This window comes from Athene noctua, chromosome 28 (assembly GCF_965140245.1).
Source record: "Athene noctua chromosome 28, bAthNoc1.hap1.1, whole genome shotgun sequence".
Lineage (NCBI taxonomy): Eukaryota > Metazoa > Chordata > Aves > Strigiformes > Strigidae > Athene > Athene noctua.
The window spans coordinates 2,338,699-2,365,809 of record NC_134064.1 but is presented as its reverse complement, the minus strand read 5'-3'; the positions used below and the strand labels follow the sequence as shown (position 1 = coordinate 2,365,809).

The window sequence follows — 27,111 nt, the reverse complement described above, 5'->3', positions numbered from 1 at the left end:
TTCCACTAATGAAGTTTTTTAAGCCCTACAGGGAAGACACAGAGCTACGCGGTGAGGTGGAGGACAGCCAGGGGTCAAAGTGCAGGCGGTCACGTGTGTTTCCCACCCCCAGACCCAAGAGTGCAGAGATGGGTCTCGATTTTTATTCAGCTGCTGCAGTCACGCGTCTGCAGGCAGCTCCTGTTACAAAAACACTGTACAAAGCATCAAAAAAAAAAAAAAAAAAGCCCAACAGGAAAATACACAGAAGCCACATAAAGGGAGGTGACACAAGCACTACCGTGGGGTTCAGTGGCTGACCTACGGGGTTGGGGGGAACGTTGTGGGGACTGTTGTGGCCCCACGTTAGTCGGAGTCGCTGTCACTTTCTGCCTCCTTCACATCGACGCTGAACTTGTACTCCTGGTCGCAGCCCATGTAGGCATCACTCATGAAATACAACGTGTAGTTGTGTGTCCCTGTAGCCGGGGCCACGAAATCCAGTTTCACCTACGTGGAGAGAAGGGACAGCATTGGGGTGATGGAGGGGACCGGGCACTGAAGGGCTAAGGGTTGGTTGGACAGCAGGCCCAAGCCAGAGCTGACCTCTGGGTGAATCCTGTGTGTTTTATAACTGATAACCATCGTGCTAGCAGGTATGTGCTGGGTTATAACAAACCACCTAGGCTGATGGAAAAAGTGCTCAAGTGTTGAAGCCTGAACAACAGGCCCCGAGCCAAAGCTGCTAACACAGTATGGAATCATTAACCAAGTGTGTATCACAGAATCCTCTGGACTGCAAAAGCCCTTGAAGCTCCTCCAGCCCATGACCCTCACCCTGACCGTTCCCAACTCCCCCAGATCCCTCAGCGCTGGCTCAGCCCGACTCTTCAACCCCTCCAGGGATCCCGGGGACTCCCCCCTGCCCTGGGCAGCCCATTCCAACGCCCAACAGCCCCTTCTGCACAGAAATCCTTCCTCAGAGCCAGCCTGACCCTGCCCTGGGCAGCTTGAGGCCATTCCCTCGGGGCCTGGCGCTGGGGCCTTGGCTCCAGAGACTCATCCCCCCTCTCTGCACCCTCCTGGCAGGGAGTTGCAGAGGGCCAGGTCTCCCCTCAGCCTCCTCTTCTCCAGACTGAACCCCCCCAGTTCCCCCAGCCGCTCCCCAGCAGACCTGTGCTCCAGACCCTGCCCCAGCTCCCTTGCCCTTTGAATGTAGGCTCATTAATGAAAGACGTAGCTTAGATATCATAAAGTATGAATATCCTGAATGTATCTTCTTCCTTCTTTGTGTAGGACCAAGTTAACAAGGCCACGGAACCAGCTGTCTGGCCTTGGGCCAGACGTGTGCCCTTGTTCTGAAAAGAACATGGTCAAAGTTGGATAAGCAGGGAAACTCCCCTGGCTTCCTCCTTGAGCCCTGGCCAGGCTCTGGGTGGAATCCAACAGGAGGGTGAAACCAGCTGTTTCCGCTCCAAACAGAGGTGCCAGTTATTCTGCCTTGCTGGTTCTTGGTCCCTCAGGCCGGACCCGCTGGCAGCGACTCTGGAGGCCTCAGCTACGGGTGGAGGCACCGCGGAGGATTTCCCACTCGCCGGGACAGGCTCAACAAACCCTCGCTGCACCCGGGGCTGCCCAGCGCCTGCGGGTCGGGATGGCGGGAACGGGTGCCAGTGGGGGTGGATCTTCCTTAACTCCCCCTCTCCTAGTCACGAGGGGATGCATTACCCTGAATTTTCCTATTTAAGTGCATTATCCCATCTTTTCTTACTGCGTGTTTTCTGTATGACTCGCTTACGTTATTCAGTTACCCCCAGTAAAATACACCTACTCTTCTCACTGCGGTGTCCCAGTTTAATTAGTATCCTTAATTAGCCAAACAGGCACCCGCCCAGCACACCCCAAACGTGGCCGTTTGGGTGCTGGCCACCCCCCTCGCCCAGTCCCCCTCACCTTGGCTTTCTGCTGCAGTGTCAGGCGCTTGATGGAGATGAGGCTGTTGGATTTGGAGTCACCGATCACCACCCACCAACCCTCCTCACGTTTCTGCCGGGGAGGTAAGAGTTAACAGGTTGGGGTCTGCAGGGGAACAATCCCCCCTCCCTACCCCAAATTTCTGGTTTAACAGGGGTTTAGCACCTACCTGCGGGAAAAGGGGAGCGATGACAGGCCCGGTGACCTCCTCCTCACGCTCCAGCTGCACCAGCACCACCACAGGTCCCCCGCTGCACCCAGAGAACCGAGACCGAGGGTCAGGGGGTGGGGGGGTGTGTGTGTGTCCCCTGCTCCCCGGTACCGGCACAGCCCTGAGGGCACCGCACTGCCCCTGCTCGCCTCACCTGCGGATACTCTCCTTCTCCACCACCTCGTAGGAGAGCTCGATGTTGGGATAACGGTTACAGAACCGAGCGACATCAGCAATCTGGGCGTCCGAGAGCTGCAGCAGAGCGTTTCGGTCCTCGTCCTCCATCTCCATGATGTCAAAGACGCTCTCCACCCCCTGCAAGGAAGATGTTTCAGTCCCATGTTTCCCCAGGGCTCCTCGATGGGTGAGGGCACTTCCCCCGCAAGCTTTACCTTGTCTGTGCAACGCTTGATGTGCTCAGAGGTGAAATGAGGCAGCTGCTTGAGGTAGGAATCCTTGGACCACATGGCCTGAGTCACCATCTGTGCCAGCTCCATGGCAGCCAGCGCGGGGCTGAGCCAGCCATTGCTGGACAGAACGTCCACACAGGCCTGGATGAGCCGGATTGCCTGGACACGAGGGACAAGGACAGGTCAGAAGGCAGAGACACAGGCAAGGTGGGCAGGTTCCCACCCAACCCTCAGAATCATCGGGGTTGGAAAAGCCCTTGCAGCTCCTCCAGCCCAGCCATGACCCTCACCCTGACCGTTCCCAACTCCCCCAGATCCCTCAGCGCTGGCTCAGCCCGACTCTTCAACCCCTCCAGGGATCCCGGGGACTCCCCCCTGCCCTGGGCAGCCCATTCCAACGCCCAACAGCCCCTTCTGCACAGAAATCCTTCCTCAGAGCCAGCCTGACCCTGCCCTGGGCAGCTTGAGGCCATTCCCTCGGGGCCTGGCGCTGGGGCCTTGGCTCCAGAGACTCACCCCCCCTCTCTGCCCCCTCCTGGCAGGGAGTTGCAGAGGGCCAGGAGGTCTCCCCTCAGCCTCCTCTTCTCCAGACTGAACCCCCCCAGTTCCCCCAGCCGCTCCCCAGCAGACCTGTGCTCCAGACCCTGCCCCAGCTCCGTTGCCCTTCTCTGGCCACGCTCGAGTCATTCAATGGCCTTTTGGGGTGAGGGGCCCAAAACTGAACCCACTCAGCGAGGGGCGGCCTCACCAGTGCCGAGCCCAGGGCTCAGATCCCTTCTCTGTCCCCGCTGGCCACGCCAGGGCTGGTACAAGCCAGGATGCCATTGGCCTTCTTGGCCCCCTGGGCACACTCTGGCTCCTGTTCAGACGGCTGTTCACCAACACCGCCAGGTCCCTCTGGCTGGCAGCTCTCCAGCCAGTACCTTGCTGAGGATTTCCTCGGTGTCCGACTGCAGCTCGGCGCTCAGCTGCATGCGTGACAAGTGAGCCTGCAGCAGGAGGTTGGTCTTGACGTGGGGATCGTTGAATTTGGGGTTGGTCAGCTTGTGGGGAACTTTTTGGGCCAGCTATGGAGAGAAATGATAAACCCATCAGTGCTTTAGCCCTACAGAGCTGAAAATGTGGGCAGCTTCCTTCTCCCGACCCTGCAGGAACCCACGTCTGGCCCCTCTGGCCCCAGATGTGACACACTGCCGCTCACCTGCCGCAGGAGATTGTCCTCGTGGTGCCTGATGGGGATGTTCTCATACTCAGCAGCGTTGGAGATGATTTCAATCAGCCCTCGCACCTTGGTCTTGGCATTGAGGGACATGCTGAAGAGCTCTGGAGAAGAAAGAGAGGTAGAGGGGTCAGGGAAAAGCAGACAGCATGAAACCTCATGGTGCAGGAGCTGTCTTCAGGCAGACAACACGGAGCCTTGGGCTACAGGATGGAGTTTTACACATCCAACCACACACGTGGCAGCTTCTCCCCATCGCCCACGGCACAGGGAGCAACGCAGAGGGGGGACAGAGAGCAGGAGCACTCGTGTGCGGCCCCTGTCCCTCATGGAGCCCTCACCGATGGTGGTGTAGTTGATGTAGTAGTAGGCAGCAATCATCCCCAGGTTCAGAGGAGCCACGTCCATCTCATCCTCAATGCTGATGCACTTGGACTGCTCCAGGTCACTGAGGGTCTGTTCCACCAGCTCGGAGAGATGATCCGAGAGATGCCTGTGGGACACACCTGCAGGTACAGCAGCATCACGGCTCAGAAACTTCCCAGGACAGAGAAAAGCTGCTCTCATGAATGCAGAGCCCACAGGGAGAGGGTCCCCGATACCCTGGAAGCCTGTATCCACCAGCGCAGACCCCTCTGATCACCTTGTAGGTTGTAGTAGTTTGGATTCTGCGTCATCCTGCGATACAGGAACGTCCAAGTGAGGTAGTCCACTGCATCCTGCTTGTTCTCGATGGTCTTGGTGACAATCTCGGCGTTGAAGTGATCGTGCATACAGTGGTCCAAGTGTGACTCCACTGGCAGAGGCTCGTAGAGGAATTTCTTGAAGAAATCCTACAGGAGAGGAAGGAAGGAGTAAATAAACCTCAGCACCTCCAAAATCACAGAATCAGAATCCCAGAATCATTCAGGTTGGAAAAGCCCCTCGGGGTCATCGAGTCCAACCCTCAGCCCAACTCCACAAAGTTCTCCCCTACCCCACATCCCCCCACAGCTCATCCCAACGGCCCTTAAACACACCCAGGGGTGGGGACTCCCCCCTCCCTGGGCAGCCTGGAGCACCTCCTCAGCAGCAGGGCTCCAAGTGAGGGTTAGACATTAGCCTGCCCAAAGCTGGGAGGAGAAATCCAGGCCCCAAGCAGGAGACAAGATGTTCACAGGCCAGAAACGGTGCCTCGCTCCTCACCCACCTTCTTGGATCCCTGGCACATGATGACACAACGGCCCTCGTCGTCCTGCAGCGGGCGATTAGCGTGGCCCACCATCTGCAGCACGTCGTAGATGGGGTAATCCACGTACCTGGGAGACGGAGAGAGTTAACAAAGCTCCACGGGACAGTATCACAACTCTCCAATTCCCAACCTCTGCCTGTGGAGAGGGGTGAAGCCCTTTGGGATGAAGGCACCTCCCTTGCTCTCAGCACAGCACACTCACGCATGGATCTTGCCGTTGTAGTACTGCGTGTCCATGATGATCACCAGGTGAGCGGCGATGTTCATACCCCAGCAGAGGCTGCGGGAGGCAACCATCACCTGAACGGCACCTGAAAGGCAATGGGGAGAGCAGTCAGCAGGCAGAACACCTCACTGGGGGGTAGAAATCACGGGGAGAAAGATCTGGGGGGTTCTGTGCTCGGAGAGACTTGTCTTAGTGTACAGGGAGGCACAGGAATCCCAGAATCATTCGGGTTGAAAAATCCCCTCGGGATCATCGAGTCCAACCCTCAGCCCGACTCCACAAAGTTCTCCCCTACCCCACATCCCCCACAGCTCATCCCAACGGCCCTGAAACCCCCCCAGGGATGGGGACTCCCCCCTCCCTGGGCAGCCTGTTCCACTCTCGGACCACTCTTGCTGGGAAACATTTTCTCCTCCTGCCCAGCCTGACCCTCCCCTGTGGCAGTTTCCAGCCGTTCCCTCTTGTCCTGTCCCTGATCCCCTGGGAGCAGAGCCCAGCCCCAGCCTCTCTGCAATGTCCTCTCAGGAGCTGCAGAGAGGGATGAGGGCTCCCCTCAGCCTCCTCCTCCTCACACTGAACACTCCCAGCTCCTTCCCTGCCTCCTCACAGGATTGATTCTCCAACCCCTCACCAGCCTTGTTGCCCTCCTCTGCCCTTGCTCCAGCCCCTCGAGATCTCTCTCGTACTGAGGTGCCCAAAATTGGACACAACCTCCAGGTGTGGCCTCCCCAGTGCAGAGCACAGGGGGACTGTCACCTCCCTCCTTCTGCTGGTCACACCAGTGCTGATACAAGCCAGGAGGGAAGATGGTGAAGTTTAAGGACGTGGCAGTTTTGGACCCGGGGGACAGAGAAGTGACATGAGGCTTGGGTATGCTGTTATCTCAAGACCATGGGCACTGCCGAGCATTTAAATGAAAGGGTTTATGGGTAGAAGCGGTGTGTCCCCATCCCACCCCGCTCACCGGAGCTGAAAAGCTGCTCCACCACGCGCCGTTCCATGGCGGTCAGCCCCTCGTGCAGGTAGCCCACCCCGTTCACCAGCGTCTCCTTGAGAGTGTTGTCGTTCAGCTTCTCCAGGTACGGTACCAGATCCTTCTCTGCACAGTGCAGGAACCTGCCGGAGAGGGGGAGTAAAGACACCGCTGCCAGGCCCAGCAAGCCTGTCCCTGATGTCACAGTAGATTAGTGACATTGAACAAGACCATTTCCCATGACTAGTTGTCCCTCGGCCCAGCGGAACAGCCCAAAAAGCTGCTCCTACCTCGGTCAGAGGAGGGACAGAGCCCACAGCAGTGTTACCTTTGCCTCTGGACATCTGAAGCGCACGTGGTGAGGATGTTGATGGCCGTGAGCCGCGTCTGCTTGCGGGAGGGGACGAAGACGATGACCGGCTTTTTGGGCGAGTGCTTCATGATGGCGTGGTAGACAGGCTTGGCCATGGAGAGCAGGCGAGTCTGCGTGTGGCTGATGTTGAAGCCCTGCAGAGGAAGAGGAGCAGGCAGTGACGCTGTCTGGAAAGCGGGCAGAAGGGCAAGGAGATAAGGAGTCCCAAAGCCTACCTGGATGTGCAGCTCCAGCGGCACGGGGCGGACGTTGGGGTGGAAGTTGAAGGTGGAGGTGGCACTGCAGCCCAGCCAGTGAGCCACGTCCTTGGCGTTGGACAGGGACGAGCTCAGGGCCACGATGCGGATGGGGCGCTCGATCTGGGAGGAGATGTAGCGCATGCGGGAGCAGATGACCTCCAGCACCGGCTGTGGGAGGGAGAGGAGAGGTTGGAGCGGGAAGGCCGAGCTCCGCACACTGCGGCCACCTCTCCTGGCTCAGCTCCGGCCACTTCAGGCCAAGCACCCCCACCCACGGGGGATGCCACTCCTGAGCTCCCTAAAGGATACAGCCCTTCTATCCCAGCCCATCCGGCAGCCTAGGGAAACAGAATCCCAGAATCATCTGGGTTGGAAAAGCCCCTGAAGCTCCTCCAGCCCAACCATGACCCTCCCCCTGACCGTTCCCAACTCCCCCAGATCCCTCAGCGCTGGCTCAGCCCGACTCTTCAACCCCTCCAGGGATCCCGGGGACTCCCCCCTGCCCTGGGCAGCCCATTCCAATGCCCAACAGCCCCTTCTGCACAGAAATCCTTCCTCAGAGCCAGCCTGACCCTGCCCTGGGCAGCTTGAGGCCATTCCCTCGGGGCCTGGCGCTGGGGCCTTGGCTCCAGAGACTCATCCCCCCTCTCTGCACCCTCCTGGCAGGGAGCTGACCTCAAACCGCATATTACAAACGAGCAACCATCCACCCCACAGCAGCTCTGCCACCAGGACCAGCACGATGATGAGCATCCCTCGAACCAGTAGCATCCTCCTCCCCTCCCAGACGCACCCCATTTTCGCCCCCAATGAGATGCACTTCATCCACGATGAAGAGGTTGACATTCTGGACGTTTTTTCGCTGCTTCCAGCGTCGCGAGAGGATGTCCCATTTCTCGGGGGTGCTGATGATGATGTTGCCTTTGCCCAGTAACTTCAGGTCAGTGCTGGTCTCCCCCGTCAGCAAAACGACCTTCTTATTGAGACGCTCCTGGAATTTTTCATACCAGTCCAAGAAGACCTGCCAAAAATATAAGGGATGCTGATGTTAACTTCAAATTAGACCAAATCCCACCAAATCTTTGGAGACACCCACACGCACACACCGACAGGTCAGCAGCGGGGTAGTGTCTCTTTGCTCCATCACAGAGACCATAAATAAAAGATTCTGGAGTCATCCTGAGGGATGTGATAGTAAAGAAGGGATGAGGAAAGTGAAACGGGATGAGAAAGCAAATCTGAGGCTCCAGTTCTCCCCAGGATGCCGGGCTTACCTGCTCTGCCAGAGCCTCCATGGGAGTGATGTACACGCAGCGTCCCTCCGAGTTCTGCAGCAGCATCCTCAGGATGGCAAATTCAGCACAAATGGTCTTTCCGCTTCCCGTGGGGGCACCCACAAACACGTTGTCGTCACTGTTATAAACAGTGTTAAACACTGGGGACAGACAGACAACATGGAAGAAAGCAGTTTAGCAAAATCTCCATGGATTTTATCAAAGTTCTAGAAACGGGAAGGGAAAACACCGCCCGGATCCAGCCCACACGAGGAGGAGCTACAGAAAAGGCTGTTTAAAGAGTTTTAGCCCAGGATCCACTGAGCAAAACAGGCTCTAATCTGTTGTAACAGCTCCTAAGTGTGAGTTCTCAACTCTGACTAAGCACAGGCGGAGAGACAGGGACAGGGCAGCTCTGGTTTGCTCACAGCTCCATCCCCACAAGCAGCACCAACGGGGAAGTTTGGGGCCAGCGGGTTCCGTGAAGCTGAGCCACGGTGTGAGTGCAGCCACAGCTTCCAGGAGCAAACCTGGCAGACAACCCCAGACCTTGAGGAATGTATCAAAGATACTCCGGCCCACAGAGAAAGATTTCAAGCCATCAAACCCCTAAGGCTCCGGAAGGTAGAGGGGTTATAAATTTGCTACAGAAAGTTCCTCACGTTATGTGAATAAAACCCACAAAGATCAAGGCTAAAGGACGGTGACTGCCAAAAGGGTCAAGGCTCGCTGAGAGGTGGTTTTTTGGAGGAGGGGGTCAGAGGCAAAACTCACCCTGCGTCTGGATAGGGTTGAAGAAAGGGAACTTGTCCTGGTAGAGGCTCTCGAAGGCGCTGTTCCGCAGAGCCGACACGGGCAGCGGCTGCAGATCCAGCAGCTCGGTCGGAGGAGGGTACTTCTCAGGGAGGATCAGGTGGCGGAAGGAAACGGGCAGCTGGGTCTCACAGGCTGTCAGACACAGGAAAAAACATTTTCATCTCCGAAAACACTCCAGCAATTTCATATCTGAGCTCCCTCTGCCAAGGGGATCCCCAGCCCTGCTGTCACTTGGATGTCAGAAGCCTTTTTTCCCCCAGCACAGCACTAGGGAGGGGCTGAACTACCCCCTCAGACCCCAGGGAACTGCTGCTGTGTAACCAGAGACTTACAGAGCCAGCGGTCAGAGACCACCCGGATGAAGTACTGTGGGGGCAGTGGCTCAAACACGGGCACGAAGAAGGTGACGAGGTGCTCGTCCTGCGCATACTTGGCTTTCAGCAGGAAGTACTCGTGGTGCAGGATCACTTCGCTGTCCACATCTTCCACCAGGATCCAGAAAGCTTCAGATGAACCATGTACCTGAGCAAGGGCAGCTGTTACCTTTGTATCAGAGTCCAGATTTCCCCCTTCCAGATCTCCAGGAGCTGAACAGCAGCCCTCTCCCTGCAATTCTGCCCTAGCAGGGGATTTAACCTGGTAATATTTAGCTGCACAACTCACCTTTTCATCCCACTGGAAGTCGGGGGCAATGGTGAGCTCTACTTTCAGGGTGGAGCGGGTAATAGGCTGCAAGTGGACCGAAAGCTCCAGTTTTGGAAACAGATGAACGTATTTGTGGATTGTCTTACCCATCTTGGGCATTCGGATCAGTTCCCCTGCAACAGAAAGGTGCTGCTGTCAGGACAGAGGGACAACAGGGTGACCAACAGCTCCCAGACTGAACAGTATTTACGATCCAAGCAGCTGGAAGGTGCCAGGGAAAAGCCTCTGCCTTCCTCAGGCTGTACCATGACCCTCACCAGTTCTGCCCCTTCAATTAGAGAGGAACAAGCTCCCTTATTTCTGAGTTAAAACATGGCAGAGGAAAACAGGCAGACATCTCTCCCCACTGCATCTGCCCGTCCCTGTACCTATTTCGTTATGGTTCAAGTCATAGAGCCGTTCAAACGGGAAATTCTTCTTCTCGATTTTCTTCACCACTTCCTCAGGCAGTTTCTTGAACTGGCGCAAAGGGCACATGGACTGCCACCTGTGAGGACACCGTTGGGGTGAGACAAGCAAAAAAAACCAGGAGATGAAGCCTTGAGAGCACCTTCCCCATGCTGCCAAACACCAGCCCTTGGCCAGAAACACGCAGCAGCTCCTTTACGCCCCAACAGGCACAAGCACTCTCCTGCCCAAACGCTATGCTGAGGAGCCTCATCCAGCCTGCAATCAGAAAATACCTCCGAGATCTCACTTACATCCGTTTGTCAATCATCTTGCAGAGGTTAAGGGTCTTGTCGGTGAGCTGGGCCCAGCCACGGTTCAGGACGATCTCGAAGATGGCTCGCATCAGCCGCCCAGCAGACTGGGGGAGCAGAGAGCAGCTCTCAGAGCTTGGCTGCCATCATCACATTTAACATTTCATTCCTTTCTACCCCTTTTCCAGCCCAGCCACGTGGTAACAGACTGGTTTGGGTTGGAAGGGACCTTTTAAAGACCACCCAGATCCAACCCTCCTGCCCCGGGCAGGGCCACCTTCCACCAGCCGAGGCTGCCCAAAGCCCCGTCCAACCTGGCCTTGAACCTTCCAGGGAGGGGGCAGCCACAGCTGCTCTGGGCAGCCTGTGCCAGGGCCTCACCCCCTCATCATAAAAAAATTCTTCATTATATCCAACCTAAATCTACCCTCTGTCAGTTTAAAACCATTACCTCTTGTTCTACCACTACAGACCCTGGTAAAATGTTTTCCCCCACCTTTCTTTTAAGTCCCCTTTACATACTGAATTATACCTAAAGGTCTTTCATCCCAAACACCTACAGGTGGAGCAACTGCTTGATTCCCAGCCCTGGGAACTCAGCCTTCGTGGTAGAACACAGCTACACTGTGGTCCTCTCGTGCTGGACTATCTTGATTACAAATGGGACACTCCGATGAAGATCTCATTCCCATCCTCACAGCTGTTAGACCTTCTCACCACACACAGCTCTAGTTATTTTCAAAGCCATTTATAACCACAAACTAAATTTCTTTTAGTACTGAAATATACTTAAAGGTCCTTCATCCCGAACACCTACAGGTGGAGCAACTACTTGATTCCCAGCCCTGGGAACTTGGCCTTCATGGTAGAATACAGCTACACTGTGGTTCTCTAGCCCTGAATTATTCTAATTACTAACAGGAGACTCCAATGAAGATCTCATTGCCATCCTCACAGGGGTTAGACCTCACCACACACAGCTCTAGTTATTTTCAAAGTAATTTATAACCACAAACTAAATTTCCAAGGTATAAGTAGTTGAGTACAACTGAGACGTGGCTGGACACACCTAAATGGAAACAGAGGCCCCAGCCACATTTCCTCACTCACCTGGGTAACATAGACCATGTCTGCCATGAGAGCAAATCCTTCCAGCTTCAGCTGGGAGATAAAGGCCTGGAGGAGCACATTGATCTGGGGAAGCAGAACAAAGAGGCTCTCAGCACCCTCCACACCAGCGCCCGATCCCTGTGGGCTCTGACACGGGGCTGGACAGAAGGGACTGCTGGACAACAGGGACTGATTGTCCCATGCTCAGAGACAAGCAACACCCGCAGCTCTTTGAGCATCTCTGACCCTGTCCAGGATGTCTCACAGAGGGAAGAACAGAAATGCCCCTGCCTCGAGTGGCATTTTTTCCCCAAGGATCACTGCTCTCCTCAAGACGAGCAGAGGAGTCCCCTCAAAGGCACAGGCAGGGCTCACCTTGGCACTGGGCTCCTCTATGCTCTCCTTCACCGGGATGGGAACTCGCTCCAGCAACTTCTGAAGCTCGAGCTTCTCCTCCTGCAGAAGAGCAAGGCAGGGGAGATGAGAACAGTCCCTCACCGGGCAGGCTCTGCATCTTCCCCCGCAGCACCAAGACTGATGCCTCGGGGCTGTCTCACTCGGGATGGGTGTCTGGCTCCGTACCTCCCTCACGGTGATGTTCCTGAACTCCGAGGAGAGCGAGAAAACCCGAAACAACTCGATTTCACTCAGGGTGGGTTTGAGGAGCTGATTGTAAGTCTGCATCGTCTCATTGGTGATGTAGTAGTGGCTGGCGATGCGGCCCAGCTCTGTGACCTGCCACAAGGACAAGAGCCAGCATGAAGCAGCAGAACAACCCCCGACTGTTCACAGCACAGAGAGGAGATGCTGAACAGGAACTAGGCTGCAGCAGCAGGTTCGTCTCCAGACAAACTAAGCACAAACCCTCAGGCTACAAGTCACTCCAGAAAGCTGCTTCACCTGGCCCGCAATTCCATACACCACAGCCTCCCTTTTCTCATCTCGCTGCCTCCAAAGCAACAAAAATGCAACGGGAACATGAATTTGCTTAGGAGGCAGCGGCAAACCCACAACAGTGACAGACTGAGGGTCAGGTTTTACACCAGCACTCTCCATGCTGGCAACCAGCTCCCTGGAACCGAGACGTGCACAACAGCAGGTCTGAACGATGCAGCAGCATGTCCTGGGATCCATATTTAACCAGTAAGGTGCCTCTTGCATCCTTTTTCTCAGAGGATGCTCCTGCCCAGCTCTGCTCGGTCACAGAGCCTTTCCCAGGTCCTGTCTCACCTGGAAGTTTCCCGTCTTCTTGTCGTACTTCACCAGGTTGTTCTTGTCCAACATGAGGGCTGCCGTGTGAACCAGATCCAGGCGGCGCTGGTCCAGCAGCGGATCCCCCTTCAGATCATCATGGGATATCCCGTAGAGAGTGGGGGAGCGCAGCATTCGGATGTACAGGTAGGTGTATCCCAGCCAATTCACTGCATCCTTGAGGAAACACCAACGTGGTGTAAAAGCCGACGAACACGTCTCACGGCAAGCGAGGGCGAGGCTCTGCCTCAGAGCCCCATGCTCCCAGCACTAGTGTAGGACACGGCAGGCTGAGCCCAGCTGAACCCTGCTCCATCAACATTAAAACAGAGCCTGGAAGCCCAGCAGGGCCATACACAACTCTCCTCCGGTATCAGAAAAATATTAAGGAGTTAAAAACCAAAAAAAAACCCCCACTCTCTGCATGCAGGCTTTTCCCCAGTGTCCTTCTCCATGTGGAGAATTCGCTCTGCTCTAAATTACAGAAGCATCCACCCACTTGCCTGACACACCAGCCAGCGTTACAGGCTGGCAGTTCTCATGGCTGCGCTTCCAGAGCTCTTAAAAATCTGCTCCCCTGGCACCAAAGTTCCTTTGCTCCCGTACAACGACAGCATTTTTCCCCAACCTTGATCATCCTCTAATTCCCACCAGCTCTCTGGGGGGCAACAAAGGGCACACACACATGTGGGGAAGGCAAAGATTCGCCCTCACCTTTGCATTCTGGACGTTGCCAAGCACTGTCTCTGCATTCAGCATGTCCGGGAGCTTCGACACCATCTGACTTTCAATGGGGAGCTGCTGGTTGAGCAGGGACAGGTAATACTGCAGCTCGCCGTGGGATGTGATGAGGATCCCCTCTCCTTTGGTATCATACTGAGGCCTCCCGGCACGCCCCAGCATCTAAGAAACAAGAAGGTGAGATCAGCAAAACCTAAAAGCTTTTAGCTTGGCAATTTCTCCTTGCTGCCATGTCCTGGGGCTTTACTGCCAGATTGCTCAGTCTGCTGTTACATGTCTCCTGCCAGCTAGAAGTATCTCAGATGTGTCTGGGCAAGATATTGGGAGAGGAATCGTTTGTCCTCTTCTCCTACTGATCCACTTCTCCTCTGCCCTCACTACAGGGCTGTTCCCAGAACACTGAGACAGTTTGACAGCAGACAACAGGGAGCAACTGCGCTGAGAAAAATATGAAAGCAGACTTCAAATGGGCCTCAGTGGGAAAGGAAAAATCCTGCCCCGTGTCTCGGCAGCATCTTTGTTAGCAGAACTTCACCTGCAGGATGTCCAGGGCACCCAGCTCGGTCCAGCGTCCCTTCTCGGGGCTGTACACCTGCGTCCCCTTGATGATGACGGTGTGAGCAGGGAGGTTCACACCCCAGGCCAGCGTGGCTGTGGAGACCAGCACCTGCAGGAGCAAAAACAGAGATCAAAGCCAGGTAGAAGCCTCCTCCTAGGGAAAAGAAGGATATAAAATGCTGGTCTTGACATTAGAGACACACACTAAAGGGACAAAGCCCGAGAACTGTGACTGTTGATTATTCGAGTGTGGCCAGAGAAGGGCAACGGAGCTGGGGCAGGGTCTGGAGCACAGGTCTGCTGGGGAGCGGCTGGGGGAACTGGGGGGGTTCAGTCTGGAGAAGAGGAGGCTGAGGGGAGACCTCCTGGCCCTCTGCAACTCCCTGCCAGGAGGGGGCAGAGAGGGGGGATGAGTCTCTGGAGCCAAGGCCCCAGCGCCAGGCCCCGAGGGAATGGCCTCCAGCTGCCCAGGGCAGGGTCAGGCTGGCTCTGAGGAAGGATTTCTGTGCAGAAGGGGCTGTTGGGCGTTGGAATGGGCTGCCCAGGGCAAGGGGGAGTCCCCGGGATCCCTGGAGGGGTTGAAGAGTCGGGCTGCCCCAGCGCTGAGGGATCTGGGGGAGTTGGGAACGGTCAGGGGGAGGGTCATGGTTGGGCTGGAGGAGCTTCAGGGGCTTTTCCAGTCCAGAGGATTCTGGGATTCTGTCTTGACAGCTCAGCAGATGAACAGCAAGATCGTTGCCCAAATTTCCCAGCTCACTGCATGAAAATCCTTTGCCTTCCATTTATAACGCAGCCAGGAAATTGCTTAAACGAGCTTTGGCCAAAGTGGCAGCCTGCTCTGGGACAGGCCTCAAGCTTTAAACACTCAGCTAGGCCTAGGGGAGAAGTTCTTGCCCTCTCCACTCCTGGCCATGTGCTTTTAGTTTCTAATCCTTCCACAAAAATCACCAAGCACCAGCTTCAGCAGAGCAGCATGGCAGCTGGCAGCACCTGATCCTCTTGGTTTTGCCCACAGGGCTGTTGGAAAACCCAGCTCAAGCGTTTCTTGTGAAGTGCCTGCCCCGAACAAACGTGGAGCTCCTCCTGGGAAGCAGGGCTCACCTGAATGTGCTTGTCAGCAAACAGATCCTCCACCAGTGTCCGGTCCACTCGCGTCATCCCGGCGTGGTGAATGGCGAAGCCGTAAGGAAGAAGGTCCTTCAGCTCCAGGTTCTGCAGCAGAAACACAACCAGCTTTAGCTTTTCGAGCTGAGTTAACACCAGGGAGAAAATAACATATCTTAAAGGAAAGGCTGTGAAACTGCACCAAACTGGCAGCATCTTTGTAGCTGCTCTCCTGCTATCGCGGGGTGAGAACAGCCCTGGTCGGACAGTTACCTTGCACTGCTCAGCTTCGGTCCTCAGCACCTCGGTGGAGGCCGAGCCCTCTCGCAGGAAGAGGCCCAGGGTATCTTTCTCCAGGCACATGTCCCTGATGGCCCGGGCAGTCTTCCCGGTCTCCTTCCTGGAGTGAACGAACACCAGCACCTGTTAAAAGAAGCAGATGGTACCATCACTGAGAGGGGAATCGTTGCAGCTGCAGCTGGAAAAGATGGTTAAGTCAACCCACTCCTGGTGTTCAGGGTGGGAGTTGATCTAGAATTAGTCCAGATGCCCTGTGAACCAGCAGAGAGTTCCTGATTTAATAGGGCAGCATCACAAAAGCTCCCTCATCCTAAAAAGGAGTGGTTGTACATTCATCAGACAGCTGACACTGAGAGGAAACCTCTGTTCCTTCCTCCCTCAGCTGCCATTGACCACCCAAACCTCCCCCTTCTCCACTGCAGGGACAGCACTCAAGAGAGTCTCACCAGGAACAGACGAGAGCCAGGATTAAGTGGGCCAGGAATAATAAAGTATCAAACCTGGTTCTTTCCAGCATGCTCCATAATCTTCTCATAAACGATCTCATTCATTATCTGGAAGCGTTTGATTGCTTTCTTCTCTGTAATACCCACATAGGTCTGCTCTAGGGGCACCGGTCGGAAGCTGTAAGGAAAAAAAATAAGTCCATAAAAGAGCAGAAGAATGGAGAAACCCTGCTACAAAGGTTCTGTCCTAAGGCATCCTGTATTCCATGCTACCAAGTTCAATACACTTCCTTTGTGCCTCCATTTAATCAGAGTTTTGAGGGCTGCAGTTCTGCCTGGTGAGATTAAACAGTAACATGTATTCCTATTTCCTGGAATCCATTTGCTATGCACACACTCAGGGAGCAAAAACGGTGTTTCAGGAACTACCATAATTCTATTTTAGGCTTCCTTCAAACACCTTATGCAGCACACAGGTACAGCAGAGTTTATCTGCTTTCTCTAATGCATCTTCTCGCAAGTACAACAACGCAGAAACCCTGCCACACATTTTGAGGCTGTATTTAGCTGCTCTAGTCCTGAATGTGCATTTACAGGGACATTTAAGAGCAAATAAATGCATGCTGGGAGTAGGCTGAAGGCCCGGTGAGACCCTGGCACCATCTGACAGATAAACACTCAACTGCCTCCACAGGAGACAGGTCTTTCCCAGCTCCCAACAGCCACCCACCATCCGATCGCAAAGATCTCTCCCAGCTTCCCAGGGTACCTGTTATCGAAATAGAACAAGCCTTTGGCCGGGTCCACTCTCAGGAACGTAGCCACGTCCTCGTAGTTGGGGAGGGTGGCACTCAAGCCAACGAGCCTCACGTCCTCCTGAGTCATCTCGATGTTGCGGATGGCTCTGGCTACCAGAGACTCCAGGACGGGTCCTCGGTCATCATGCAGTAGGTGTATCTCATCCTACAGAGAGGAAACAGGAACAGTTCTCCCCGCTCCAAACCGGCGATACTGACTCATTTTTTGGTTTAGTTTCTTAGCGGACCCGCTTGCAGGGCCTGAAGCACACTCATCCCACAGCTTAAAGCCCGAGTCTCTCTACAACCAAGCACCAGGGATGTCTCCAAGCGCTAACACATGTTTGGAAACCGTGAGGCCGACAGAGCCAGCGTCCCTCATTGTCCCCCTCCTCCGTGCCAGGCACTGGCACTGCTCACCAGGATGACCAGCCGCACCAGCTGGGTGTAGGTGCGTTCTCCTCCCTTGCGGGTGATGATGTCCCACTTCTCCGGGGTGCAGACGATGATCTGGGTAGCGCTGATTTCCTCCTTGCAGAGCTGGTGATCCCCCGTCAGCTCAGCCACGTTGATGCCGTAAGTCGCCAGGCGCTGGAGGAAGCCCACGGGGGGTTACACCAGGTAAACGCACGTTCCCCGGGGCAGCGTTGGAGCAGCACAGCCCCACAATGCTCACAGACAGCTTCGTGCTTGTCCCAGTATAGAACTGGGAGAAACACGTGGGTTTCACAGCCCACACTGACATCCAAAGCCCGTATTGAGCCCGGTGAATGCCGGCTACATGAGCACAGATGAAAGGCACAACCCAAACTCATCCTTTTGTGACGAGTTTCTGTCACAGCTAATATCCTTCTATAAACATAAGGAAGCCACTACAATTCTTTCTGTAAAAAAAGGGTCTGGGGGTTCTCATTGGCAAGCAGCTGACCAGGAGCCAGCAGTGTGCCCGGGTGGCCAAGAAAGCCAACGGCCTCCTGGCTTGTATCAGCACTGGTGTGACCAGCTGAAGGAGAGAGGTGACAGTCCCCCTGTGCTCTGCACTGGGGAGGCCACACCTGGAGGTTGTGTCCAGCTTTGGGCACCTCAATATGAGAGAGATCTGGAGGGGCTGGAGCGAGGGCAGAGGAGGGCAACGAGGCTGGTGAGGGGCTGGAGAATCAATCCTGTGAGGAGGCAGGGAAGGAGCTGGGAGTGTTCAGTGTGAGGAGGAGGAGGCTGAGGGGAGCCCTCATCCCTCTCTGCAGCTCCTGAGAGGACATTGCAGAGAGGCTGGGGCTGGGCTCTGCTCCCAGGGGATCAGGGACAGGACAAGAGGGAACGGCTGGAAACTGCCCCAGGGGAGGGTCAGGCTGGGCAGGAGGAGAAAATGTTTCCCAGCAAGAGTGGTCCGAGAGTGGAACAGGCTGCCCAGGGAGGGGGGAGTCCCCATCCCTGGGGGGGTTTCAGGGCCGTTGGGATGAGCTGTGGGGGATGTGGGGTAGGGGAGAACTTTGTAGAGTCGGGCTGAGGGTTGGACTCGATGATCCCGAGGGGCTTTTCCAACCTGAATGATTCTGTGAGATAAAGCTCATCTTCCCCAACCTACGGTTTAAGCAGGGGCAGGACCAAAACTCTCCTCACCTTCCCGAAGCTGCCCACCATCTCCTGCACCAAGGACCTCATGGGGGCAATGTAGATAATCTTGAAATCGTCCACGTTGATGGTTCCGTCGATATTAATGTGTTTCCCTATTTCTCGTAACATGCACATGAGGGCCACGTTTGTCTTCCCAGCACCCTAGAAAGGCAAGAAGAACCAGTCCCATCAAATCTGTGTCCTCTCCGGGCTGAAGGTTTGCCCACAGTGACCAGCCTTTCTGGATTCCCCACCACAGAGCACCCAAGCTGCAGGATCCTTACCGTGGGCGCACACAGCAGCAAATTCTCATCCGACTCCAGCGCAGCGCGGTAGAGTTTGCTCTGAATACGGTTCAGTGTTTTAAACCCCTCAAATCCAGCCTGGGCGTATTTAGGTAACTTTTCCACAGAAACCAATTGCTGGAAAGGGAAAATATCAAGCTCAGTGGCTTTGTTGGAGCACCTCTCAGGCTGCAGGGCATATGTGAGACCTCAGAGACACCCTGGGGAGTAGCGGGGTCACATTGTCTCCAGATGGCCAGAAGAGAGGCCCTGCACCCTCGGATCCTGGAGCAGGTTAGGAAGAGATCAAACGAGGCTCATTAGCTGGCTCAGGCACTGCAGCAAGTACAAGTTATAGCTGGCTACACCATCAGAAAAGCAAATCCCCACCATGTTCTCATGATGGGACAGACCAGACCACAGTGCTGGCAGCGGAAATGATCAAAAGAGGGAATTTATCACAAGGCACACCATGAATCAGCCAGATCTCCAGCCCACACTGCGCAGCGCAGCAAGGAGGGAGCAAAAGCAGAGCCAAGGGCTCAGCAAAGCAGCTAAACAGGGCACGGGAGCCCTGAGACAGAAAGCACCAGCACAGGATACACACTCCAGAAGTGAGAAACCAGAAATCAGGAACTCTCTTCAGACATGTGAAATCTCTTAGCTTAAAATAGCAGTTCTTCAAGATATCTGAGAGGGCGTCACAGCCACATCAAAGCCTGCTGAGTCCCAGGAAGTATCTGTCACGATATTAGCAACAACTCATCGAGTCATAGAACGGCTTGAGTTGAAAGGGACATTTAAAGGTCACCTAGTCCCACGCCCCTGCCCCGGGCAGGGCCACCTTCCACCAGCCCAGGTACCCAAAGCCCCGTCCAACCTGGCCTTGAACCCTTCCAGGGAGGGGGCAGCCACAGCTGCTCTGGGCAGCCTGTGCCAGGGCCTCACCCCCCTCACAGGGGAGAATTTCTGCCTTAGATCTGATCTAAATCTCCCCTCTGTCAGTTTAAACCCGTTACCCCTCATCCTATCCCTCCCCCCTGATAAAAAGTGTGTGCCCCCCCTTTCCCGCAGCCCCTTTCAGCCCTGGGGGGCCGCTCTAAGGTCTCCCCGGAGCCTTCTCTCCTCCAGCTGAACCCCCCAACTCTCCCAGCCTGTCCTCACAGTGGGGGCTCCAGCCCGCCCAGCATCTCCGTGGCCTCCTCTGGCCCCGCCCGAGCAGGTCCGTGTCCTTCTGCTGTTGGTGCCCCCAGAGCTGGACCCACACTGCGGGGGGGGCTCATGAGAGCGGAGCAGAGGGGAGAATCCCCCCCTCTCCCTGCTGCCCACCCTGCTCTGGGTGCAGCCCAGCACATGGGTGGCTTTCTGGGCTGCGAGAGCACACTGACGGCTCATGCCCAGCTTCTTCATCCACCAGTACCCCCAAGCCCTTCTCCACAGGGCTGCTCTCAATCCCTTCACTCCCCAGCCTGTACTGATACTGGGGGCTGCCCTGACTCATGTGCAGGACCTTGCACTTGGCCTTGCTGAACCCCATGAGGTTCACACAGGCCCTTATCGAGCTTATCCAGGTCCCTCTGGATGGATCCCATCCCTCAGGCGTGTCAGCTGCACCACACAGCTGGGTGTCACCTCCAAACTTGCTGAGAGTGCCTCGACCCCACTGTCTACGTCACTGGTGAAGATATCAAACAGTACTGGTCCCAGCTTGGACCCCTGAGGGACACCACTCCTCACTGATCTCCACCCAGACCTGTTGACCACCACCTTCTGGATCCATCAAACAATCCATCCATCAAATCCATCTCTCTCCAAATCAGAGAGAAGGACGTCCTGGGGGACTGTGACAAAGGCCTTACAGACGTCCAGACAGATGACATGAGTCACTCAACACACCCAGCGCTAAATAAGGGGGAACTAAGCAGGTCACCCACCTCTTCAGAGCCAAAAGGCTTCGGCTTCAGGGCAGGCACATGCACCTCCTCGTAGCCCTTGCGCTGTCTGCGGAAGGAGCCGTCAGGGAGCTGGCATCGCTTGTTGGCCATGAAGTGACTACCTTGAGCAAACACCAGATCCTCCAAGTCCAGCACCTGCCGGGGAGCCAGTGCCTGGAAATAGCAACGGGAAGGGGGTGAGGATTAGAGAACAACCCTCTCCTGCCATTTTCATCCTGGCACTGCGGAAAAAGCAATGCATCCAGCTGGCAAGTGCCTCTGTAGCACAGCAGGGGCTTACTCTTGTATCTTCCCGCCCATGCCACTTCACTCTTTTTCACAGAATCCTCTGGGTTGGAAAAGCCCCTGAAGCTCCTCCAGCCCAACCATGACCCTCACCCTGACCGTTCCCAACTCCCCCAGATCCCTCAGCGCTGGCTCAGCCCGACTCTTCAACCCCTCCAGGGATCCCGGGGACTCCCCCCCTGCCCTGGGCAGCCCATTCCAACGCCCAACAGCCCCTTCTGCACAGAAATCCTTCCTCAGAGCCAGCCTGACCCTGCCCTGGGCAGCTTGAGGCCATTCCCTCGGGGCCTGGCGCTGGGGCCTTGGCTCCAGAGACTCATCCCCCCTCTCTGCCCCCTCCTGGCAGGGAGTTGCAGAGGGCCAGGAGGTCTCCCCTCAGCCTCCTCTTCTCCAGACTGAACCCCCCCAGTTCCCCCAGCCGCTCCCCAGCAGACCTGTGCTCCAGACCCTGCCCCAGCTCCGTTGCCCTTCTCTGGCCACGCTCGAGTCATTCAATGGCCTTTTGGGGTGAGGGGCCCAACTAAGTGCCTACTGATGACGGTTGTCAGAAGGCCGAGGAACAGATGACTTCAAAGAGTTTTACCTCTCCTCCTTGGTCCAGATCCATGGTCTCCAAGTCAGTGTCCATCCGGGACTGGCGAACACGCTCCCGGCGAGAGCGTTCCTCCTGTGTGAAGGGATGATAATTCAGCCCCGGGGAAGAACAGCTTAGCCTCCTCCCTGAGCTGCCAGACCCTCCTGTCACGCGTGGCTGCACACCCTGCGAGCCCGCACAACCAGAGCACCACATGCCACCATTTCTCCCAATTACAAACATTCAGGTAACCAGAGCCAATGATTTTTGGCAGTAGGAACTAGTGCCCCAAGACCAGGACATAAACTTGTCTTCCAGGAGAGCAGACGAAAGGAAACAGGGAGTGAAAACACACAACCCTGCGGTCACCCAGCAAAAGCCCAGCCTGCTGCGTGCCCGTAGCACTCCTCAAACAGAGACACCAAAGTGACCCCTCACATCAACATAACCAGGCTTATTTCTTCCAACAAAGCAGGAATATGGGATTAATCACCCTCAAATCAGTCATGGAACTGCTATCATCCAAAGGCCAAGCAGAACTGACCCTGCACGCCAATAAACCTGCTGAGTGTCACATTCCAAACCCAGGTAATTAGGAGTTGATTAGGTGTTTTATTGTGGTGAGCCGCACATCGAGGAGGCCCAGAGGTGAAACAGTGCTGGTACAAGACAGTTAACACCAGTTTAAAAACATTAAACCTGCAGATATTGACATTTCCCTGAAAAAGCAGACATCTGAGTGACTCAAAACTAAGAAGTGGTAAATATATCGCTCTCTCAGCTGAGTCTTAACCATCACCTAAGCAACGTTTCCTATGGTTTCAAGATCCCAGCTGAGTCAGCAGGCTCCTCTCTCACGAACAGCAAACAAAACATAGCCCAACAATGACCGCAGACAGCAGCAAGGATCCCACGATTCCTCCCTCATCCTGCCCGAGGTTCCCTCCAGCCTTACCCGGATGAGATCCTCCTTCTCTGTCTCGTGCAGCTGATACAAGAACTTCGACAGCTCAGGATCCGCTTCCATCTTCCCCATTATTCTTTCTTTTTCAGCTTCACTTTGGGCACTGGCCAGCAAAGTGCAGTACAGGACTGACGGAAGAAAATTAAGGGATAGCGGGTGGGGTTAAGGGTTGGACCAAAAGGGAGCAAATAACAAGGGCCCAAGCTTCACAAAGCAACACCGATGGCAGCTAAAAAGCCCTGGGTTGTGCTAGAATCATGTCAGAACTGCAGGGAAACGAGGTGGGACAGTCAAAGCGAACGTCACTCACTCATCATGCGGTGCTGCCGCAGGACTTTAATGAAGTCGAAGGTGTTAAAGCCCAGGAGCAGAACAAGCTGGTTCTCACATTCCCGGTCGTCGCTTGCAGTCTGGGAGGAGAAGAAACAAGGAACAACCGGTTACCTCAGTGCCCCACAGAACAAGAATCCCTGCTTTGCACAGAACTGAACTCAAGTGGAGCTTAACAGCAACTACACTCAAGACTGAGTGCCCAACCCTAAAACCTGACTCCTCTTCTTCCCCACCAAGTCACGACGCCCAGCACATACGAGCATCAGCACCAAAATTAGCAGGGAGACAGACCCAACTTACAATGATCTCCCAGCAAACGCTGACAAAAAAACAATAGTCTTCCCCTTAGAAGAAGATTTCTGTGAATTAAGACTAGGCCCACCCTAGTCCAGCACTTATCTAGATTGTTGGCAAACACAACAGACGGCCAGTGGCATTTACTCTGACACAGGTAACGAGTTCTTGGGGCAAATTCACAGAATCATGGAATCATTCCGGTTGGAAAAGCCCCTCAGGATCATCGAGTCCAACCCTCAGCCCGACTCTACAAAGTTCTCCCCTACCCCACATCCCCCACAGCTCATCCCAACGGCCCTGAAACCCCCCCAGGGATGGGGACTCCCCCCTCCCTGGGCAGCCTGTTCCACTCTCTGACCACTCTTTCCGGGAAACATTTTTTCCTCATGTCCAGTCCAAACCTCCCCTGTCGCAGTTTAAAAAAACTCCTGCCTTCCAGAGAGGTATTCTGAGAGCACCACAATCCTGCAGATCAGGTGGCCACTGACCTTCAAGATCTCCAGCACTTCATCCGCCTTCTTCTGGGAAACAATGGCATCGTCATAGAAGCGGCTCAGCTGCCGCTGGAGCCAGAAGGCGTCGATGTCTCGAGGATGCAGATCCTTCTTCTTTGAACTCATCAGCTCCCCCGATGCCACAAGCTTAAGAAAAGCCCACCAAAAGTGTTATCTTCCTGCGAGAGGAAAGCAGGCACACGGCCTCTGTGGTGTGGAGGGAAGGCCTTGGGCCTCTCTCTACCCTGGCAGAGGAGCAGAGAACCAGCAGATGCAACCGTGCAGCTGTCAGAGTTGTTAATTTTATTAACATTCATTTTGGTCTCCATCAGACACAGCTTCAAGGCTCCTCTCCACCCACAAACGACCTTAACTCCATCTGCAGACCAACAGGATCCCCCACCCTCCTCCAGAGCACCCCAAAAATCACGTTTCACGTCTTCCTCGGTGACTCACGTTGGCCGAGAGGGTGCAACGGACCACGGCTTCATCTCCCTCCATGTCATCATCAGACGCCTCGTCGCGCACTTCACCATAAATGTCCTCATCACCTTCCTGCAAGAAGGAAAGTTCCAGTAAGCGGCTTTTTCAAACATCAAAGAGAAGCTTTTCCTCGACAGAAATGAATAATCTGGCAGCTCATTCCCGAGGGGAAACAGCCTGCCTTGTGCTTCTAACAGGAACATAATGCTGTCATCCAGGTAAAGGACCACGTGATAAGATTATTTCTACTCTCTACAGAGAGGTTTTGCCAGCAACTCCCCCAACAATCTTGTATTTGTCTCTCTTATCGTTCTCTCAGCCTCTTCCAAAAAAACAATTCCAGGGAGTGTTTCGATGAAACACTTCCAACCACCGCATTTGAATTTCTCTCTTCCTCCCGATGTGTCAAGTCTCACCACGAGATCTAAATATCACCATCTGTTTTCCATCGTACTGACTCATGATAAGCCTTGGATTAGCAGGATAATCAACAAATCCTCCCCAAGCTGGGAAACAGCAGCTAAAATAATCCGGCTTCTACTTCCTGGCAGAGGCAGCCCAGTCCTAGCCAATGCCCCATTTCCCAGCGTGGCCAAGCAAAATGGGACAAACGCAGTCCCCACGGAGCAGGGAGGGGACAGGACAGTGACTCCACTGCCACGCTGCAGCCTCTCAGCTCATACCTCCTCATCAGACTCGAACTGCACGTTCACCCCGTACGTTTCATCAATATTGTCATCTGCAAAAGAGAGCGGAGTTAGTTCATCGGAAAATCTGGGCACCACATGCAAGGTTCACAGATCCACACGCCCGCCCACACCTCTGTGCAGCCAAAAGATGTAAAGAACGTGGTTTGGGAGCTTGAAAACTGTCCAAACATTTTTCTGGCTTCTCTGTATGCAAACACACCCCAGAGTAAGGCTGGGTTTGGCACCACTAACCCAACTTTCTGCCAGTCCCTGAAGCCACGGCCTACAACACCACCTTCCATACCCATGTTCTGGATCTCCTTGTCTCCGCCGTAATCTGTGATCTTCTTCCCCAGGTTCACCAGCACGTGGTAGCGGGTATCATCAGTCTGTCCCAGGAGCAGATCGATCTCCTTCCTCCTCTCCTTATCGCGCAGTTTCTCGTTCTTCAGCACTGCCAGGACCTCGTCGGCAGCTCCGCAGAGAATGTCACGTGGCTGCAAAAGGAATAACGTGTCAGGAAGGAGAAGAAATTTGGTACGTGAAGGGTACGGGATCGGTCCCTCCTATTTCTGGACCCTCACACAGGCATCAAAAGGCCACTCCCACAACAAAGGCACCAGCACAACCAAGCCCAAAAGCCAGCACCACCAGAGTGAAGCCATCCCACGGGATTAAAGGGAAGGACTAAAACAGTCAAAGGCCAGATCTTACAGGCTTTGAATCCTCTGTCAGAGCAGGGACAACCATCCTGAGGCGTCCCCATCCTCACCTGGTCCCCAAGAGCCGCCTGAATGAAGCTCAGCAACACCTCGTAGGTCTCGCGGGTCTCCTTGGTTTTGGGTTTGTAGATGATGCCCACCATCTCGTCGATGCCCTCGGAGAGCAGGGTGTAACCCTTCATCTTGTTGATGTCATGCCTGTCCTCGTCACGCTTTCTTCTCCTGGAAAAAGGAGCAGGGAGGAGAGCGCCTGGGTCAGCCCCATGGCAGAGCCCTGCTTTGCTCCTTCAACTATGGCTCGTCTCTTTTATTTGAAAAATCAAAGAGGAAAAATAAGTATTTTTTGATTTTTCACTTCAATTTTAGTTCCTTGACATGGAGCAAGTGACTCCAAATTAAGAAAATAACAGCGCTGTGTTCTCCAAGTTGACAGTTTTTAGTCTGCAGCCCCACGATCACGACACCAAAACATTTTCCGCTACAAAATACTCCCAGCACCGCTGAATTCTACCCCGTTCGCAGCACTATAACAAACCAAGGCTGCGTTAGGCAAAGACAGGAATGAGAAATTAACCGCCCAGAGTATTTTTCATGCAAGTACAGTTCTCTGTCAGGGCTCCACACCCCCTCGGCACCGAGCTCCCACTCACTTGGCTCGTCTCTCTTCCTGCATCTGGGGTTTGGTTCTCTGAGCCTTGTCCCCCATGCGGGTCCCCTCCAGTTTGCCCACCAAGGACAGGACTTCCCCCGTCGGCTCATCCCGCCGCGTCCGGTCGATCAGCGAGCGGTCGGCTTGGAGGACGAGGTTGGAGTTCTGCGAGAAGAAAGATCAAGGGGTGATGGGGGGCCAGGGAGGAGCTCCCGCAGCTCCCACCGTGCGGCTGACGGGGGTCCCACCGGCGGGGCAGCCCCACGCAGGACTCACAAGTTTGCAAACCGCCACACGCGCACAGTTTCTTTTAATATAACGCGCTCCATGTGGGTCGAGATACGAATCATTTGCATTTTAATTAAACGGGGTGCTATTTTAACCCACCCCACCAGGCGCGGGTTTAGATTTTAAGCTGGGACTGAGCTGCTCGGCACCACCCCGGGGCTTGTTTCAGCCGGGAGAACCGGCACGCTCCTCGCCCGGGTGCTCCGTTAGCTCTCGGTGCCTGGAACGTCCCGCTTGGAGGGGGAAAAGTCCGCGAATAAAACCCAAAAAGACGGTTCCGGTCCTCGCAAACACCTCCCCGGCCTCGATAAAGGGCCGCTACACCCAGCTCTCCTCAAGCAGGCGGCTTTCGCGAGGAGAACCGGGGCCGTCACGGTGCCGGGGGTGTGTTTGAAGGCAGCCCCAGGGTTAACGGCACCGGGGAGGGCCCGGTACAGGCCCGGCGAGGCGAGGGAGGCCCTGGGGCCTGCGGGGCCGCACTCACCGCCTTGTACTCGTACTGCAGGCTCCGCGCGGTCACGTCCGCCATGGCTCCGCCGGGCTGAAGGCCGCGCCGCCGCCGCCGCCTCGCACCGGATCAGGCCGCGAACGGAACTTCCGGGACAGCCGGAAGTGGGTCCCGTCCCCGCCGCGCGTGCGTGACCCGGAAGTGATTCCCCCCCCCCCGGCCTCCCGCGTCGTGCTCCCTCGGCGCACCGGAGTGTCCCTCCCAGCATGCCCCGCGGCTCCTCCCCCTCGGACTACATCTCCCGGCATGCACCGCTGCGAGGGGGCGGTGACTCTCTGCCGGCCTCCCATTCTGATTGGCTGGCAGTGCCCCGCTCGGCTACTCCCTGCCTCCC

General features: G+C 55.3%; 1 protein-coding gene across 1 annotated transcript; it reads right to left on the bottom strand.

Annotated features, from left to right (window-relative positions):
- Positions 1–129: 129 nt before the first annotated feature.
- SNRNP200 (small nuclear ribonucleoprotein U5 subunit 200) lies at positions 130–26,889 on the bottom strand. Its single transcript, XM_074928732.1, has 45 exons — positions 26,754–26,889; positions 25,983–26,146; positions 25,383–25,554; positions 24,915–25,107; positions 24,605–24,660; positions 23,895–23,993; positions 23,433–23,585; positions 22,625–22,724; positions 22,306–22,442; positions 21,360–21,443; positions 20,471–20,644; positions 18,537–18,674; positions 18,259–18,414; positions 17,059–17,229; positions 16,611–16,804; positions 15,896–16,019; positions 15,369–15,518; positions 15,093–15,203; positions 13,969–14,100; positions 13,407–13,595; positions 12,672–12,869; positions 12,024–12,176; positions 11,817–11,897; positions 11,442–11,525; positions 10,332–10,438; positions 9,999–10,117; positions 9,589–9,743; positions 9,258–9,447; positions 8,884–9,057; positions 8,110–8,270; positions 7,629–7,856; positions 6,812–7,003; positions 6,552–6,730; positions 6,215–6,366; positions 5,227–5,335; positions 4,983–5,091; positions 4,437–4,626; positions 4,135–4,299; positions 3,776–3,897; positions 3,498–3,641; positions 2,557–2,733; positions 2,319–2,479; positions 2,123–2,204; positions 1,933–2,025; positions 130–489 (listed from the first exon to the last, which is right to left on the bottom strand). Exons 1-45 carry the CDS (start codon positions 26,796–26,798, stop codon positions 346–348), a joined length of 6,411 nt encoding a protein of 2,136 aa, XP_074784833.1. The 5' UTR covers positions 26,799–26,889; the 3' UTR covers positions 130–345.
- Between the last annotated feature and the right edge of the window lie 222 nt (positions 26,890–27,111).

Bases quoted from the DNA above. Each gene is read 5' to 3' on its own strand.
- SNRNP200 (XM_074928732.1), bottom strand. From the start codon at position 26,798: ATGGCGGACGTGACCGCGCGGAGCCTGCAGTACGAGTACAAGGCG. The intron at 22,443-22,624 runs GTGAGTGACGTT...TTCTTCCGTCAG, and splicing joins GCGGCAGCACCGCATGATGA to TCCTGTACTGCACTTTGCTG. The intron at 9,744-9,998 runs GTACAGGGACGG...TTTCTGTTGCAG, and splicing joins CTTGAACCATAACGAAATAG to GGGAACTGATCCGAATGCCC.